We start from the raw sequence: 18329 nt of genomic DNA on the forward strand, positions 1-18329 counted from the left end.
AAGACCCCTCGACCAGTAGCTCCAGGAGCCTTTAAAAGGAGATCTGGACACCAAAAAACATCCTAGTAACGGCCCAACAGTGCCTGGTTTACTCAGATATGACAGGGGGACATTTCACTTCACCTCCATTCAACCAGGTTCCTGCTCATTCTTTCTGGGAAGTGTCTGCTCTCCAAATATTTGAGCAATACCAGTTGAAAAGAATTAAACAAGAGCCCCCTTATCTTCCACTTAACCACCCATGAGAATAACGTTAAGCAAAGAAAGAGCTAAGATAAAAATCAAACATCTACACTGGCAAATATTTAAACTCTGTTTGAATGGTGGGGGAAGAGGTAAGAATGGGATCACTTCAAAAAGGAACTCTCACATTTATAAAGAAAATGATACTCGACACCCAGCCCCAACTGAGTTTACTTATTCAAACACCTAAATTAATGGGCAAGCTGAAAAGCTGTCAAATAATGTGTAATCATGTTCCAAGAAATGGTTTTTCCTTCCATCTCTGCAGAGATTAGAGAGATAAGTCACATTCTTTCTGTTCTTATCAGTAATAAGGATTAAATCTTCAGGGTTCAGCAACCCAGCCAGAGTGGAAACAAGGCTGGTTTCAAATGCCCTTGGAAGGTAAGGCTTTAGAGCAATCAAGTGTCTCCCTCTCTGTGAGAGTCTAAGTGTCATACAAACCAGCCATATTTCTTTTTTACCATTCTCACTACCCCCCTCTCCACCCCCCTGCCCAAAGCAGATCACTGGGAGGAGGCCCTGCTGCAATCTGGTTTTTGCTTCTACATTCCATTTAACCTGCCTTCTCACACAAGCTTGGAAAATTGCACAGGTGTGACATCTGGGGGAATTGGAAGTGGATCCACAACCACATTAAACATTTACCCTTTAACTTCCTCGTCACCAGGCTGGGACAGCGATGCATGAAGAAGAAAGAAAGAAAGGTATCTGAAAAAATAAGAGAAAACAGGCAGGTGGACAGAGGCCGGGTGGGATCCACAGGCTCCCTTTGTGCCATTCTGTAGCCCCCTGTCCATCTTACCACTTGACCTCTAACAAGGACTTCACACACTTTACAGTTATTTATTTATATACTTTCTCCCTTGCTAGGAAGATGTAAAGAGAGAGATCCTTTCCCATGTTTATCCCTAGAGCCTAGCCCAGAGTCTGCCTGTGAAGAGTAAAATTTTAGCAAATGCTGAATGACAAAATGCAGAAAACCGAAGAGGCTGAGGCTTGCCAGGACTGGAGACCAGAGCTTGTAAATTCGTGTGTTTTCTTCCTGCGCATACGCTGGGTACTTAGTAAATAGCAGACAACTGTGCGTGGTATGACACAGACATCAAAGAAAAGCACTGAGAACCTCAGTTAGCCGATGACCTTGGAGATGAGCCGGTTCATTCAATCTCTCAGGCACATTCATGAAGGAGACAGACAAGGCCTATCCAAATCTCCCTGTTCTGTAGAAGGAACATGAAACGTAAGATGTGGAATACTTACGGTTAATGTGTCCTCAAAAGGAATTACTGACCCAATATTCAAAAGTTAATAAAGCTACGAGTCTGAAGATAGCTGCGTCCATCATCTTACCAGACCAGTCGAGTCTCCAAGAAAGATAACAGACATGGGATTTTTAAATCTTGACCTTCTTTGGAACACTGATATTTTTGCACAATAAAACACATGAAAACCTCAAGGGAAGTCCTCTGCTATAACAGGGTCTATTTCTTAAAGCTGGCAAAGACTACTCGGTAGTTTCTTTTAGAGACTAGCTAGCTAGATAGGGAGCAAGCAAGAAGGAAAACCGCAAGACCACTGCTCCCTAAAATCCATAAAAGGTCACTGGTGAAAATCAGTATTCTAAGCAGTGTGGCAGGTCTCCTGTCCTTGCTTCAGTGAAGGTCACACAAGAAAAATCTAGAAAGCAGGACTGTCAGCAGACCCAAATGCATATGTTTTCTGCTATGAGGGTGCTCCTCAATACACCTAAAGATATATTTATATCTTTATAAATATCACACACACACACACACACGGAAATGACACAGACTACTGCAGTAACATGGTTTTAAGACTGAGAGATAAACCAACCAGACTGTGGGAGCTTAATATTCAGCCAATTTAGAAACTTCAGAGGGTCATACAATAGCCTCAAGTGAAATTCTAAGAAGGAATACATAGTTCAGCATTTCAATTGGCAGATAAGCCATTCCGATTTTACCACTGGTCAAAATATTTTACCATTAAAAGAAAACATGATTTGGAATCAGCAAACCTGGGCTCCACACCCAGCTCCCCTGAGTCCTGACACAATCCCTCTGAGCCTACTTCCTCATGTGCAAAATGCAGGAGGAGGGGGATTGTACCCAACTGGACTGATAGGATCATAGGAAGAAGGTAATGTAAGTAAAATAATGTTTACAGAAGAAAGTATTTTACTGAAGCATAAACATATGTAACTCTTTTACATAAGTTAGATATTGTAACTGAGTAGGCCTTCTGAAATGTAAGGTGTTCTACAAAATCTCTGTTGAATTTTGAGCTCAACACAAGTCCTTCTGGTACCAACATCCATAAAGACTGTATCTGTAACATTTCGCCTGCTTGCAGGTGATAATAATTTTTAAGTGGACTGGAGATGAAATTGTGAGATAAGGCAGGGAGAACACCTGAAAGACTGAGATTCACCTTTCAGTACTGTGAGGGCAAAAACACAAAACACATCTTCCTGTGGAAGGAACAGGACCTGCGATAAAATTAAACTCAGTGGTCAAGAACCACGCTTGTCACTTTATTTGACCTTGTGTTACCCAAAGAAAAATAGAACAAGAGTCATTAGTGCAAAAGCACCTGGCTAAGTCACAGTGCTTTGTTTCTCATAAGAACAGTAATAATAAGAAATAAAATGTATATAGGGTTAAACAATTTTTATCATTTTTTTTCATGTGCACCACATTGAAATAGGGCTGGAAAAAATAGGATTTGCCCACATGTGGATCAGCTGTTATGCCTAGAAACATCATTTTATACAAAACCCAGGTGTGCATGAGCACAGCATTAAAACTATACCTTTCCACTATGCCCTCTCTCCTGAACTGCCATGCATATAACATAGTTGGGCGGGGGTGAAAACATCTGTGGTACGAAAGTAAAGTGATGCTACAGGCTAAAACTCAGCTGCTGGGCTTCCCTGGTGGGGCAGTGGTTAAGAACCCGCCTGCCAATGCAGGGGACATGGGTTCGATCCCTGGTCCGGGAAGATCCCACATGCTGTGGAGCAACTAAGCCCGTGCGCCACAACTACTGAGCCTGCACTCTAGAGCCCGCGAGCCACAACTACTGAAGCCAATGCGCCTAGAGCCTGTGCTCTGCAACAAGAGAAGACACCGCAATGAGAAGCCCACACACTGCAATGAAGAGTAGCCCCTGCTCGCCGCAACTAGAGAAAGCCTGAGGGCAGCAACAAAGACCCAACACACCCCAATATAAATAAATTTTAAAAACCCCAAAACTCAACTGCTTGCCAAACACCTCCTAAGAATGATCCACATGTGACTTAAATTCAAAATCAGCATGTTCATACTGAATTCACCTTCCTCTTAAATATCTTTTGCTCTTATTTTCATTGTTAGTTAATAATTCCTCTCCTCTGAGATGTTCAACTTAAAATTTAGAATCATCTTTTAAAATCTTCCTCCCCACCCAGATCTCCAATAAAATCTAGTTGGCAGAATCTATATATTCTATATTCCCTGTCTATGGGTAATATTCTAGGTAACCCATCACCACCCAGGACATCTTTTGTTTTGCTACAATCCTTCCTTGAGGTGTCCTTACTTTTCTCCTAGATTATTAGGGTGGCCCAGCTTGACAAACAACTTGTCTCTTCACTACAGTTTATCCTTCACTTGCCAACGAATTAATTTACCCAAATCTCAGACCTTAACCACAGTCTTTCTTTGCTTTAAAACCTACTGTTTACAGAGGGAAATTTGTCCAGGCAACCAAGGATTCTGAGCCCACCCCATACATCTCTTATCTGCCATTCCAGCTATATCTCACCCCTCACCACACTCAATGCTTTATGATGCTTGCTGTTTTCTGGTCTGAAGCATCCTTTCCCCTAGATATGTCTGCAGGAGTTCTACTCTTCAAGACCTCAACTACCACTCTTCTACCAAGCCTGAGTGCTCAGAGACCTCTGTTCATAATCACTTTTTCATCTAAAAAAGTCTTTGGGTTTTTCATGACACTTGACACAGTCTGCTTAGTTTACTCTGCATCCTCTGAGCTCCTAAAGGTACAAACTGCTTTATTCACCTTTGTCTATCAGACAGTGTCTAGCACAATGTCTTGCACTTAACTATCTTGAACATGATACAGACAAGTTGAGTTGAAAGAGACATATACATAGATATCTGGAAATTTTGTGCTTTTAAATTCACCCTGCATAATAATCATTAGTATTGTTATAATAATTATTCATATCTATTATTATTATTGATTGAATCTAGCTAATAACTGAGATAACTAAGTCAACATCAACTTAAGTTTCCTATCAGAGCTTATCACAATGGAATAATACTCAGATGAAAACGACGACCATCTTGAATGGGCATAAAAGTATTTGAATTTCTGCCTAGAGGTAAAGTAGCTCAGTAATTCTGACATCATCATCACTGCCTGTACTCCAACTAAAGACCAAATCAGGTTTGCTACCATGCATGAACTCCTTCAGCAAATATATATTAAGGACCTGTTCAAGCAAGGTACTGAAAACAAAGTTGACAGGGTCCCTGAACTCAAGTGTAACAAGAAGAAAGATGAAAAGGCACACAGGATGGAAATATGACTTAGAATCTGATATCAACCACTCTCACAGCTATCCAGAATCAACCTCAGTCACCTTCAATTCCTCCCTCTTCCAATACCCAACAGTGGGTGCCAACAGCCAAGTTCAGTCCCCCTTCTTGTTCCTTGCCTACATAAATGAAATCAAACTAGGTCTTCTAGCAGTTACATGGTGGACAAGTAAAATCCCCTTAAAGGGGATCATCATTTCATTCCCTTTCTCGAAAATTTTAATTCTCTCATTCAAACAACCAGTATTTACTGGGTGTCTACCATGCATCAAAGACACATGGAAGCAAGAGAATTGTCCTTCATTTCATTTACAGAGTTTAAGGTCTCCTGAGTTATTCAGTCTAGAATTTGAGGTTCTCTACAATCTGATATTAATCCAATTTCTCAGCTGCCTCTTCCATCACTTCCCCCAGACACAATGTCCTCTTCAGTGTTCCTGGCCATTTCCTTCCATGGGGGTTTCTTTAAATTGACCTTTCTCTCCTGGAGAGCTCTCTCTCCATACCCCTATACGTTCAAATCCTTTTCCTGCTTCCAGACTCAGCTGAAATGCTTCTTCCATAAACCATTCCACAAATGTTTACTTTTTTAAGTTAATGAATAAATGAGTAATTTAACCTCTGTAGGTCTTGCTGCATAATATCTTTTTTTTTTTTTTTTTTTTTAGGTAGCTCTCAAAAAGATGAAGAAAAATCCCCTAACAAAGCTAGAATTTACAAATTTGGGCAGCAGGAAAAGTTGCCCATAATAAATCTTGAGTTGGCTCTCTGGAGTATAGTTCAAACTGCTCAGTTTACAGTTGAGGAAGCTATGGACTAAAAAGGTTAAGTGAACTTTCCAAGATCACACAGCAAACCGGCAGAGCAGAGGCCCCCATCTGGTCTTAGTACTATATTCCTATGATATAATCTGTATCACAACTGAATTTAAACTGAACAGGAAAGCTGTCTTTACTGCTTAAGATGTTTCTTTTCTACCATGATAGAGACTGAATTGATTTAAAAATAAGATATTTAAAAAGAGGCTCGCCTCCTTTTAAAAATGAAAGAAAGCTCATGTTTGAGTTCAGTTTAAAAAAAAAAAACGGGGGCTTCCCTGGTGGCGCAGTGGTTGAGAGTCCGCCTGCCGATGCAGGGGACATGGGTTCGTGCCCCGGTCCAGGAAAATCCCACATGCCGCAGAGCGGCTGGGCCCGTGAGCCATGGCCGCTGAGCCTGCGCATCCGGAGCCTGTGCTCTGCCACGGGAGAGGCCACAACAGGGAGAGGCCCACGTACTGGGGGAAAAGAAAAAAAAAAGGCAATCACAAACCAGGACCTGATGCTCTTTAGTCCCTAAAGAATCCTAAGGAGCCTAGTACAGGAATCTGAACATTATATGTCAGCATGTGAATCATCAAAATTAAAAACAACTCTCTAAGTAACTTATTTCTGGTTCCTATGATGTCAATAATACTTGAAGAACTTAAAATGTGAACACAGAAATTTGCACAACATCTAAATCATACCACAAAATATACAACCAATTTACATGGATAAAGACTTATTCAAATGCCTTCACTCCTTTGCAGGCAGCTCATTAACATGGGCATTAACTTCTTTTTTTTTTTTTTTTAAAGAGAAGCAGTCTAGGAGAACACTAGAAAGTTCCAGGAATGAGAGTCTGGAATCCTCCAATCTAACCCTGAGGGTTAGTAAAAATTCAACTTCAAAGGTAGGTTTTGTAGACCAATTTTCTATCCTTTCTCTAAGAGGGTGTGATGGTTAATTTTATATGTCAATTGGGCTGGGCCAGAGTGTCCAGATATTTGGTCAGAGACTATTCTGGATATTTCTGCAAAGGAATTATTATTATTGGATTATCAACATTTAAACCAGGGGACTTGTGGGTGGGCCTTACCTAGTTAAAGGCTCTAATAGAACAAAGACTGACTTCCCCAAGCAGAAGGAATTCTTCCAGCAGGCTGGAACTGTAACTCTTCCTGGGTCTCCAGCCCCTGCTGGGCTACCCTGCAGATCTGGGACTTGATCTCCACAATCACGTGAGCAAATTCTTTAAAATAAATCTCTCTTCCTCTCTCTCACACACATCCTATTGATTCTGTTTCTCTGGAGAACCCTGACTAATAGAGTTATAATATGGGCTTATTCATGAGAATTGTAATCAGGAGGCTGTGTTCTTGCATCAGAACCTATGCTAGTTGCTTTGTCTGCAGCACAATACCCTCAACAGGTTGAAGGATAAGACCTGATTCCTGAAATCATATTGTTCTAGTGGGTGCCAGCTGGGGGATGCATTGAATTTGGGTTCTCAGAAAGTGAGATGAGTCCTATATGCCTTCCTTGGTGACGGTATCAATCTCAGTGGATGTCCCAAATCTAAGAACTCCTTGTAAAATAGCAAAAATCCAATTTAACAGTGGTGTCCAGAGTTTCTTCACTTTTGAGAATCAATGAAGCTTTTTAAGTCTCCCCTGATGGGTATGACAGAATTCTCTATAAGGCTGAAGTCTCCTAGCTTCGGGTGGCTGGCTTCGGAGAGCCTTGAAAACAAGTTGCTTACTTACTGTAGCTCCATCAGAATATGACTTTGTTCATCTCAAACCTGGCCTAGATGCCTTAATGCCAGTTCTCACCATGATTATCCAATTAACAAGTATTAATTAAGTGAGGATAACAGCACTGAATCCTACTTGGAGACACAAAAAAGAATAAAAATCTCAGTTCATTTTCCCAGTACTTCCTCGCTGGTTTAACCTCTCCATTGTTCCTGTTTCCTTAAATAAAGATATCAAAAATAAAAAATAAGAATGTTACCAGGCAGGAGCACCTACAAAAGAAATTGGGGAAGGAAGGAGAGAAATGGATTAAGAGATGTGGAAGACAAAATTATCGACTGATTTATGAAAAAGTCAAGGGTTAGCAGGGCCTGCTGATAAAATAACAGCTTCAGATGTGCACAGGATAACCCAATCTCTGTGGCAAGCCGGGTTTCGGGGATAGATATTCTCAGTATTATGCATAAAGGAGCTATATTTAAACCTGACAGAAGGAGCATGTATGTTTAAGATGGCACATCAGGGAATGCACATGGATAAGACATTTTAAAAATTTATTAACATTATATCACATGCTAATGTGGGCCAAGCAGGTAATGAAAGTCAGGGGAATAGGCTGGGTGTAATGCGATAGGAGCTAGTGGGGACTGTGGTGAAGGGGAGAATGCAGGCTGTCTTCAAAGGGGGATGCTCGTCACAGAAGCTGACTACTGCCCAGTGGGAATGTGGATCCATCATCGTCAGATCTGATTTTAGAGAGGACAGAAATTTGGATTTCTTTTTTTTTTTTAATTTTTGGCTGCATTGGGTCTTCGTTGCTGCGCGTAGGCTTTCTCTAGTTGTGTTGAGCGGGGGTTACTCTTCATTGTGGTGCACGGGCTTCTCATTGCAGTGGCTTCTCTTGTTGCGGAGCACGAGCTCTAGGCGTGTGAGCTTCAGTAGTTGTGGCAATGTGGGCTCAGTAGTTGTGGCTCGCTGGCTCTAGAGTGCAGGCTCAGTAGTTGTGGTGCATGGGCTTAGCTGCTCCACGGCGTGTGGGATCCTCCTGGACTGGGGCTCGAATCCATGTCCCCTGAATTGGCAGGTGGATTCTTAACCACTGCACCACCAGGGAAATCCCTGAAGTTTGGATTTTTAAACTGTGTAATTCCCCTAAATTTTAAAGGTAGGCAACAGATTTTAAAACTTACAAATTTAAAAACCTTTAAAACATCTCGGGGAGCCAAGATAAACACACTTGTAGGCCAGATATAGACCACGGGCATTATTAGGTGTTTCTGTGTCTCTGCAATCCTTGCGAGGGAGCCCAGGATCTTGTGGACCCTCACCACCTAACCCACTACAACACAAAGGGAGCTGTAAATTAAATTACACGAGTGAAGAAACTCATTCTCAAAATTATGCTATTTAAAGTAATACCATTGAAAATGAGTTTGTCTTAGATTAAACCACAGCCTATTTTTTTCCACGTTAGATAATATTAATTCTTCACATCATTCCTTCAACAAATATTGACGGAATACCTAATCACTATGCAGGACCCTGTACAAAATAATTAACTTCCAGGGCTCCTGAGTAAGAAGAGTTGACTGGTCTGAGAAGCAAAGTATCAAAATCATCTGAAAAAATCAATTTTCTGCTGCTTTGCAGGTTCTCTCTGTTGTCATCATAGTATAACCTTCAGGGTGTATTCTGCAGAATATTGTATAATAGAGTGCTTTAAAGTCCCTCTCTCTTCAGAACCGGGCATTTTATTTTTTAAAAATATGCATTATCACGCTTTAGTGACAAAAATCAAATATGGGGCTTCCCTGGTGGCACAGTGGTTGAGAGTTCGCCTGCCAATGCAGGGGACGCGGGTTCGTGCCCCGGTCCGGGAAGGTCCCACATGCCGCGGAGCGGCTGGGCCCGTGAGCCATGGCCGCTGAGCCTGCGCGTCCGGAGCCTGTGCTCCGCAACGGGAGAGGCCATAATAGTGAGAGGCCCACGTACCGCAAAAAAAAAAAAATCAAATATGGATTATAAATCAGTAAAAATAAAATTCTAGGCCTAAAATATAAAAATTAGCCATCGGTTAAAATCAGTCATAAAAATTTTGGCCTAGTGCTAACTTGTCCTTAATACAGTTGGAGAAGCAAGGTCAATGGGCTACAGATACAATGTTAGTAATAAATAGCTCGAGTGCTATTGGGTCACTGTTGCATTTTTAAAAATGTTTACAGGGCCCACGTATTTAAGAATGGATAAGATCCAGATATAAGACTGGTGATCCCTTATCTCAAGTCCACTTGCTTATATTTACTATAACGGCATTATTAGTGCATATGATTGTGGCCAGTTCATGGGCATAAAGAGTTTGCTTTATAGGGAATTTCCTGGAGGTCCAGTGGTTAGGGCTCCGCACTTTCACCGCTGGGTTCAATCCCTCGTCGGGGAGCTAAGACCCCACAAGCTGCACAGTGCAGTCCATCCGCATCCCCCTCACCGAAAAAAAAAGAAAAAAGTTGTCTGCTTTATAGGACAGTAAAATCTTACAATTTGGAAGGACTTCTCTCAACAATCTTGAGCCCATTTTTCCTTAACTTCAGTCATTACCATATCGATCATCTTCAAAACTTTGGTCACATTCCCTTAATATTTTCATTTTAATTAATGTGTTTTTTAAATTTAGGTATATTTATTTTAAAAAGAAACTTTATGTTGCTTCCATAAGAGAAAAAACAGTATCTCTTGACATAGACGATAACCTGTTTTTAGTAATTTCCTTACATTGTTTCTCAAGACTGGGAGTTCTTCGTTTCTGCATTTAACTCCAACATGGACTCCCTGAGATTCAAAATGGAGACTTTTTCGGAGGGATTGAAATATAAGAAAGAGGGACTGAAAATGTCCACAGTAGGATCCCACAATGGTTAAAAAATGCAGATTAAAGCGTTTTATGAGAAACTGGAAAAAGGGCAGCTAAGGATTCCTACCCTGGTTCACAGCAAAAACTTACTATTAACTCTTCCCATCTTTGAATCTTCATTAAAAAGGTGAAAGAGCCTCAATTTTACAAAGTATTTGTGCTTAGCCAATGCCTAGGGAAGTGTCAGCTCAGTGTTCACTCCAAAAATTCCTACACACATTCTCTGGCAAGTGAGCTTCCTGTTCAGCCAAGACTCAGTCTAAGAGAAGGGTAGTTGTCGCTTGCCACTTCCAGCTGCAGACGGTTGTGATCAGATCTCTCTTTAAGAGGGAACCTGTTTTTTGTCATCTGTACATCTTCTGAGTACTCAGCTTTATCATCAGAACTCTTCTGGTTTTACCAGATTCACCCCAAACGGCAGCTCTTGGCTCTGTCAACTACTTCTAGTAAGGAGAGAAGATTGCATTGCGGTTCCACAGTTTCCATTCTACGTTCAACACAGGAGTCCAGCCTCTAAAGGAGGAACAGCCTCTCATGCTCATCTGCTTACTCAGCCTGGGTCCTGCTAGAAGTATAATTCAAGTCTCTTAGATGTTAAACTGAACTAAGTGAGAAATTCCTGGAGGGCAGAAACTACATTTTACGGTTTATTATATTCACTTAAAGGTACACCACTAGTTTTTGCAAATGGCTGGATGGACTGCATCTCAGACCTCAAGCCTTATCCTAGCATATTCAAAATGGAAACCACTGTCTTTATTCCAAAACATTTTTTTTTTTTTTTTGCGGTACGCGGGCCTCTCACTGTTGTGGCCTCTCCCGTTGCGGAGCACAGGCTCCAGACGCGCAGGCTCAGCAGCTGTGTCTCACGGGCCCAGTTGCTCCATGGCACGTGGGATCTTCCCAGACCAGGGCTCGAACCTGTGTCCCCTGCATTGGCAGGCAGACTCCCAACCACTGCGCCACCAGGGAAGCCCTATATATATTTTTTTAAATTGAAATTATACTATACATGCTGCTTTGTGACCTACTTATTACTTATCCACATATTTTATTAAATATTTTTCTTTTTTTTTTTTGCGGTACTAGGGCCTCTCACTGTTGTGGCCCTCTCCCGTTGCGGAGCACAGGCTCCGGACGCGCAGGCTCAGCGGCCATGGCTCACGGGCCCAGCAGCTCCGCGGCATGTGGGATCTTCCCGGACCGGGGCATGAACCCACGTCCCCTGCATCGGCAGGTGGACTCTCAACCACTGCGCCACCAGGGAAGCCCTACTCCAAAACATTTTGATGTAAGTCTTCCCAAACTTGAGATGTGTACAGTGTGTGTATGCATGTATGGCCATTTTCACAAGTCAGCAAATTCTCTTCTACAGCATGGCTGCATCTTATGTTATCACCTTTTTGAATGTGACATAATTTCCTTAACTAATCTCCTATTATTAGAAATTTAGGAATATATACAATATTCGCTATTCTAAATGGCACTACAATGACTGTTTACAAATTTATCTTTATAAACATGTCGTTATTTCCTTGTGATATTCTTCCAAATGACCAGCTCAAATAAAATGCACACTTAAAAAATAATTGAAGTATAGCTTATTCACAATATTGTGTTAGTTCCAGGTGTACAGCAAAGTGTTTCAGATATACATCTTTTTTTCTGATTCTTTTCCATTATAGGTTATTACAAGACATTGAATATAGTTCCCTGTGCTATACGGTAAATCCTTGTTGTTTATTTTATATATGGTAGTATCTGTTAATCCCATACTCCTAATTTATCTAACCCCCCACTTCCCCTTGGGTAACCATAGCTTTGTTTTCTATGTCTGTGACTCTGTTTCTGTTTTGTAAATAAATTCACTTGTACTGCATTTTAGATTATAGTGATATCATATAATATTTGTCTTTTTCTGTCTGACTGACTTCACTTAGTATGATAATCTCTAGGTCTAGATGCACACTTCTGAAGTTGACAGAATCTTTGGTGATGCCACCCACCTGGTATAGTACTCTGCTTAGCGGAACCACGGCACCTCTCTGCTGTGTCACATTTTGCCCTAACTATTTATTATGTTCAGTATTTGGCCCCCACCCAATAATTTTTTAATTTCTTGAGAGTAGAAATTACTCTCAAGTAGAAATTCCAACCCCTTACTCATCCCCATATCCAAACCATTCCGGATCCCAATAAACAGTAATCAAACACAATTGCGAGGTACTGGGATGAAAATGGATGAGGTGTAATCCCTGCCCAGAACAGCAGGGGAGGCAGACCTACCAACAACTACATGTGATACATTCAGTTCTACACTGTAATAGAGATGGAGGAAACTTACTATGGGAACAAAGATGAGGGAGCAGTGAATTCCTCCAGGGCAAAGGTAAACAAGGAGAGGGGAAAAAAAGAGGTAACAGGAAGCTATGGAGCGAGGCAAATTATTGAATTACTTCTTGAAACATTAACAGAAATTCACGAAGGGGGAAAATAATGGGGAGGTGACATACTGGGTAGATTTACAAGTAGACGCCAGTCAATTCAAGCTTTTTGTTTCATCTAGAGTAGTTCCACCTAGGAATTTCATGAAGATCTCCCATCTTCTGAGGCAACTTCTGCACTACTGACATTTTGAGCCAGATAATTCTTTGTTTTGCAGGGCTGTCCTGTGCATTATAGGATGTTTGCAGCATCCCTGACCTCTCCTCACTACGTGTCAGTAGCAACGGTCCCCACCTTCCAACTGTGACAACTGAAAATGTTTCCAGACATTGCCAAATATCCCTGGGGATGAAGGGGAGTGGAAATCACCCTGGTTGAGAACCAGTGTTTTAAGCGTAATTCTAGCTCTAAGGACTTCTCCCTTATTATACTATCTTTTCTCTCAGCCAGGAAATGATCTTTTTCTTTGGTTCAAAGCCCTACTGGACGCTTATTTTATTTTTAGGTTAGAGACAAACTGTCAAAAACATTAAGCTACTGATGCCCCAACTATAAAAATGATATCAGTAACGAAAAATGAAATGTTCACTATGATAGGAAAGTATGTGTATCATGGCTGATATTTGTTCAGAACATTACAATTTGCAAAATACTTTCATAATTGATTTTACTGAATGCTCACAACATCCTGTGAAGTATCCATCATTGATCCCATTCTAGGGATGAAGACAGGCTGGGTCAAAGACATCAAATATCTGAGACCACCTGAGTATTAAGTCCTGGAGCTAAGATTCATATCCGGACAGTCTCATTCCAAATTGTATACACTTTCCATTTAGTTTAGCAGAAAACTAATATGAGCTTCTCTAGGTTGCAGACAGGCTAAGCCAGAGAGAAAGACTCATCTTAATATCACACAGATGGAGAAATAAAATGACTTGAGGATGCTCTGTTACCTACATAGCCCACCAAGAAGCTGTAATAAGTAAACACTTCTTTGTGGAAGCAAAGCATCACTTAACTACCAAAAAACTATGTTGTCTCCATCCTTTGCATAGCTTCAAGAGCACTTATTATGCAAAAAGAAGAGTGATACATACTAAATATGCTAACATTTACACTCATAATTTTTAAAGTATGTTAACTTATTTTAGTCATTCTATTGTAAATAGCCAATTCTAAATTGGTATAATAGAGATTATTATCCACTGATAGAAAACTGTGCATACAAATAAACATTAAGTAACTAGATTATGGTCACACAGATAATTAGAGACTAAATCAAAATTAAGTTCTTTGTACCTCTAGATAAGTGTTCTTTCCCCTCCAAGCAGTTTCCAGCATCACATGGCCCTATACACCTCCAGATATAAATATCACTATGCCAATAAATAAAAATATCCTCAACCATTCTGTTTCAATATTATCTGAAGCCACATCTACCTTGGTAGTTTTAAACACACTATAAAGTATGAAGTGGGAGTTTTTTCTATTCTTGTATCAAAGATAAAAAGCATTCCCTTAAATTAGGCAAATTAGCAGAATCAGTGAAACTGTCTTATTCATGACGCATTAGTTAACACATGAAAAAGATGTTTGCAATTTTCTAGACTTAGTCAACTCTGTACTCAAACAATGCTTGATACTTCTGAACCTGGATTGCAGCCTGACAAAAAGGCAAGCGGGGAAGGTCCATGAGTTTCCTGGATATAGTCATACTTCTTTAAGAATTACTTGTCTATGTTAAGGTAAAGAGCTAATTTAAGACAGGAATATATTTTGCAATAAACAAACAGGTATTTTAAATATGAATGGAAAGCCATTCAATTCCTGGTTTAAACAACAACAAAAAATTCCAAGTCTTACTCCATCATAGAAGGTGGGATAGTACAGCAGTCTTGAATCGCAGTTAGAGGAGAGGTCAGGTGAGCCGTGTAGGATGCTTCTACAACTTGCTTGTTCCGGTTGACCACATCCAAGTAACGGTTGAACTTCTCTCGGATTTTTTTGGCTAGCTGTAGGATGAGAGTAAGCAAAATAAATAGAAAGACCAGGACAATAACCCACTGTACTTTTTCCTATAAGTTCATCAATTTGTGTCACAAGCTGCCTGCAGTAAACTTCAGGTGAGATAAACACACACCCAAGTCTTATTTCATTGTGTAAACTGAAATAAAAATTGCAAAATGCCCAGAAGGCACAGAACGATACTTCAACAGCAGTAAAATAATAACTTCTATCTTACAATAGATTATAATACATTAAGGACTACCCGTGTGCTCAAATTCAGATAGAATAATGCTGATCCATAAAATGCCTTGCTGGAGAAAACGAAGTCTGTTGATATTATTGTCGGCATGACAGTGGGTATTAGGAGTTACAGAGCAACAATAGTGATTGGAAGAAAAAATGCCACTATTCATGGTTCTCGATTCCCACAGATTTTTCAGGAGGAAAACACTTGAAGGAAGGGAAATGATATTCAGTGTCTTCTGCTACACAACTCCAGGGGGCGCCATTCACAGCCTTCCATGTGAATGGCAAATCCCTGAAGTTGTGCAGTGCAGACATCCATACAAAACAAAATACACTGTTAGAAATAGATCTGTGTTTGGTCTGTTACACCTTTAACACGGACAAATGTCTTTCTTAACTGCTGTGAACAGAACACTTCATCATAATACACTTTCATATGGGGATAGCAAAAGCAAATTGCTAAGCATACTGCTTTTTTCTCCATTGTTCCCACCAAATATCACAGCTTAATTAGAGATCTCTAAGGAAAACAGTGTTGTTTTTCTTCCCCTTAAACAAAATGTTACCCAAACGCAGTGACTGATAGAATTATTGCTAATTGGTTTTGTAGAGCTATTCATTATCAGCACACTAGAGGAGAACTAATCATCTCCTTTGGGTCACGCATCTCGCACAATCCGACAGCTTGGAGGCTGAGGACATGGAACCAAATCAGAATATCTTCGTTTGTTATTTTCAAGCCGATTTTCAAATCTGCTTCAAATTTCCCACCTACAAGTGTCATTCTTCATTGCCCTTCGGAACAAATGTTCTGTAACAGGATAAAGATAAGGTGTGCTTGAAAGGACTGAAATTCCAAATAACATCTTCACAAATTCACTTCTAAAATGAAAAGGGAAATTGCAAACATTTCTTTCCCTCACACATATCCAAACACACAGACACTTGAGAAATACCCCAGTGTTTCTTCTACACATTTGGAGAATTCTAACTTAAAGCCAGATCTAGCTCATCATGATATTCTTTTTTTTTTTAATTGGAGTATAATTGCTTTACGATGTTGTGTTAGTTTCTGCTGTACAATGAAGTGAATCAGCCATATGTATGTGTATATCCCCTCCCTCTTGGACCTCCCCACCCCCCATCCCACCCATCTAAGTCATCACAGAGGACTGAGCTGAGCTCCCTGAGCTATACAGCAGGTTCCCACTAGCTATCTATTTTACACATGATAGTGTATTTATGTCAAACCTAATCTCTCAGTTCATCTCAGCCTCCCCTTCCCCCCATGTCCACACATCTGTTCTCTACCTCTGCGTCTCTATTCCTGCCCTGGAAATAGGTTCATCTGTACTATTTTTCTAGATTCCACATACATGCATTAACATATGATATTTTTCTCTTTCTGACTTACTTCACTCTGTATGACAGACTCTAGGTCCATCCACATCTCTACAAACGACCCCATTTTGTTCCTTTTTATGGCTGAGTAATATTCCATTGTACATATGTGCCACATCTTCTTTATCCCTTCATCTGTTGATGGACATTTAGGCTGTTTCCATGACCTTGCTATTGTAAATAGTGCTGCAATGAACACTGAGTTACATGTTCCTTTTTGAATTATAGTTTTCTCAGGGTATATGCCCAGTAGTGGGATTGCTGGGTCATATGGTAGTTCTATTTTTAGTTGTTTAAGAAACCTCCATACTGTTCTACACAGTGGCTGTATCAATTTACATTCCCACCAACAGTGCAAGAGGGTTCCCTTTTCTCTGCATCCTTTCCAGCATTTACTGTTTGTAGACTTTTTGATGATGGCCATTCTGACTGGTGTGAGGTGATACCTCATTGTAGTTTTGATTTGCATTTCTCTAATAATTAGTGATGCTGAGCATCTTTTCATGTGCCTCTCTGCCATCTGTATGTCTTCTTTGGTGAAATGTCTGTTTAGGTCTTCCACCTATTTTTTGATTGGGTTGTTTGGTTTTTTGATATTGAGCTGCATGAGCTGTTTGTATACTTTGGAGATTAATCCTTTGTCGTTTCGTTTGCAAATATTTTCTCCTATTCTGAGGGCTGTCAGATCCAGCTCATCATGATATTCTAATTTGGCTCACTGCTTATTTTTTAATGGGCTAAGAATGGCTCTTACATTTTTAAATGTAATTTTTTAAAAGGTATTTTGTGATATTTAATAACTATATGAAATTCGAATTTCAGTGTTCATAAGTAAAGTTTTATTGAAACAGTCATTTGTTTACATATTGTTTCTGGCTGCTTTCATTATGCAATTGCAGAGTGAAGTAGTTGGAATAGAGATTGTATGGCTTGCTTTGCTATAGGCAGAAGTCAGAAGCCCTAACATGTCCAAGATTGAGCCATAACTCCAGTAATTTTATAAAAATTTGCACCCCATTTAGAAGTGGGGGTCCCTCTACTCCCACTGCTTGAATCTGGGTAGGCTTATGATGGCTTCTACCAGTAGCATAGAGAAAGTGACACTATGTAACTTGCAAGGCTAGGTCATAAAGGGGCATGCAGCTTCCGCCTGTCTCTCTTGGAATGCTCTCAACTACCATGCTGTAAGAAGTCCAAGACACATGGAGAGGGCACAGTCAAGTGCTTGGTTGGCAGCCCTAGTTGAGCAAGTCTTCATGCCAGTCCTTGCTCCGGATATGAGTCAAGAAGTCTTTGGATAATTCCAGCCCCCAGGCTTCGCTGATGGAACCCCAGACATTACGGAACAGAGGTGCCATCCTTGCAATGCCTGAACCACAGAATCCGTAGGCATAAAGAAACAGTTGTTTATGTCACTAAGTTTGGGATACTTTCTAATGCAGCAACAAGTAACCGGAACACCCAGGATAGGTGGAATTCCATCCTAAGATAAACGTGTTGAAGCTAAGCTAAACAAAGCTGCTCAGACAGAAGCACTGCAAGTAAATCATCAGAATTATCGAGACTGTAGCCTATGAATTATAAACCTGTTGCAATGAGATTTCAGGGTTCTTCAGAAAATCATAACAGCTGCCATACAGTGGTACTTACCATATGCTAGGCACAAGGACCCTACAATGTAGGTACTGTCATCTTATATCAATGAGCCACACAACAAAAGGACCCACTCACTCATTCAGAACTCAGAACTGTCTTGCCTATAAAACCTGTGTGTTCACTTGCTCAGCTATGGTGCCCCAGACAAACCTAACTTAAGAGAAGCTGCAACATGATCAGCCATGGCACAGAGTGGGCTGGCCGTGGAACTAAGTGTTCCTTGGGTTGCGGAACCCAA

The 18329-nt window shown here is 40.5% G+C and overlaps 1 protein-coding gene across 5 annotated transcripts in view; it reads right to left on the reverse strand.

Annotated features, from left to right (window-relative positions):
* CACHD1 (cache domain containing 1) overlaps positions 1-18329 on the reverse strand; it is a 234240-nt gene that overhangs the window by 106251 nt on the left and 109660 nt on the right. For all 5 annotated transcript variants that reach the window (XR_016395079.1, XM_089921448.1, XM_089921438.1 and 2 more), the window contains exon 3: positions 14645-14793. Coding sequence is in view for 4 of the 5 variants with exons in the window: in XM_089921448.1 (XP_089777574.1) it covers positions 14645-14793 (149 nt within the window). In the remaining variant the exon portion in view is untranslated. The remainder of the gene's footprint in view (positions 1-14644; positions 14794-18329) is intronic.

The sequence above is a fragment of the Delphinapterus leucas genome, chromosome 1 (genome assembly GCF_059928025.1).
Source record: "Delphinapterus leucas isolate spDelLeu-1000000601 "Yukka" chromosome 1, BTC_Dleu_Yukka2, whole genome shotgun sequence".
Classification (NCBI taxonomy): domain Eukaryota; kingdom Metazoa; phylum Chordata; class Mammalia; order Artiodactyla; family Monodontidae; genus Delphinapterus; species Delphinapterus leucas.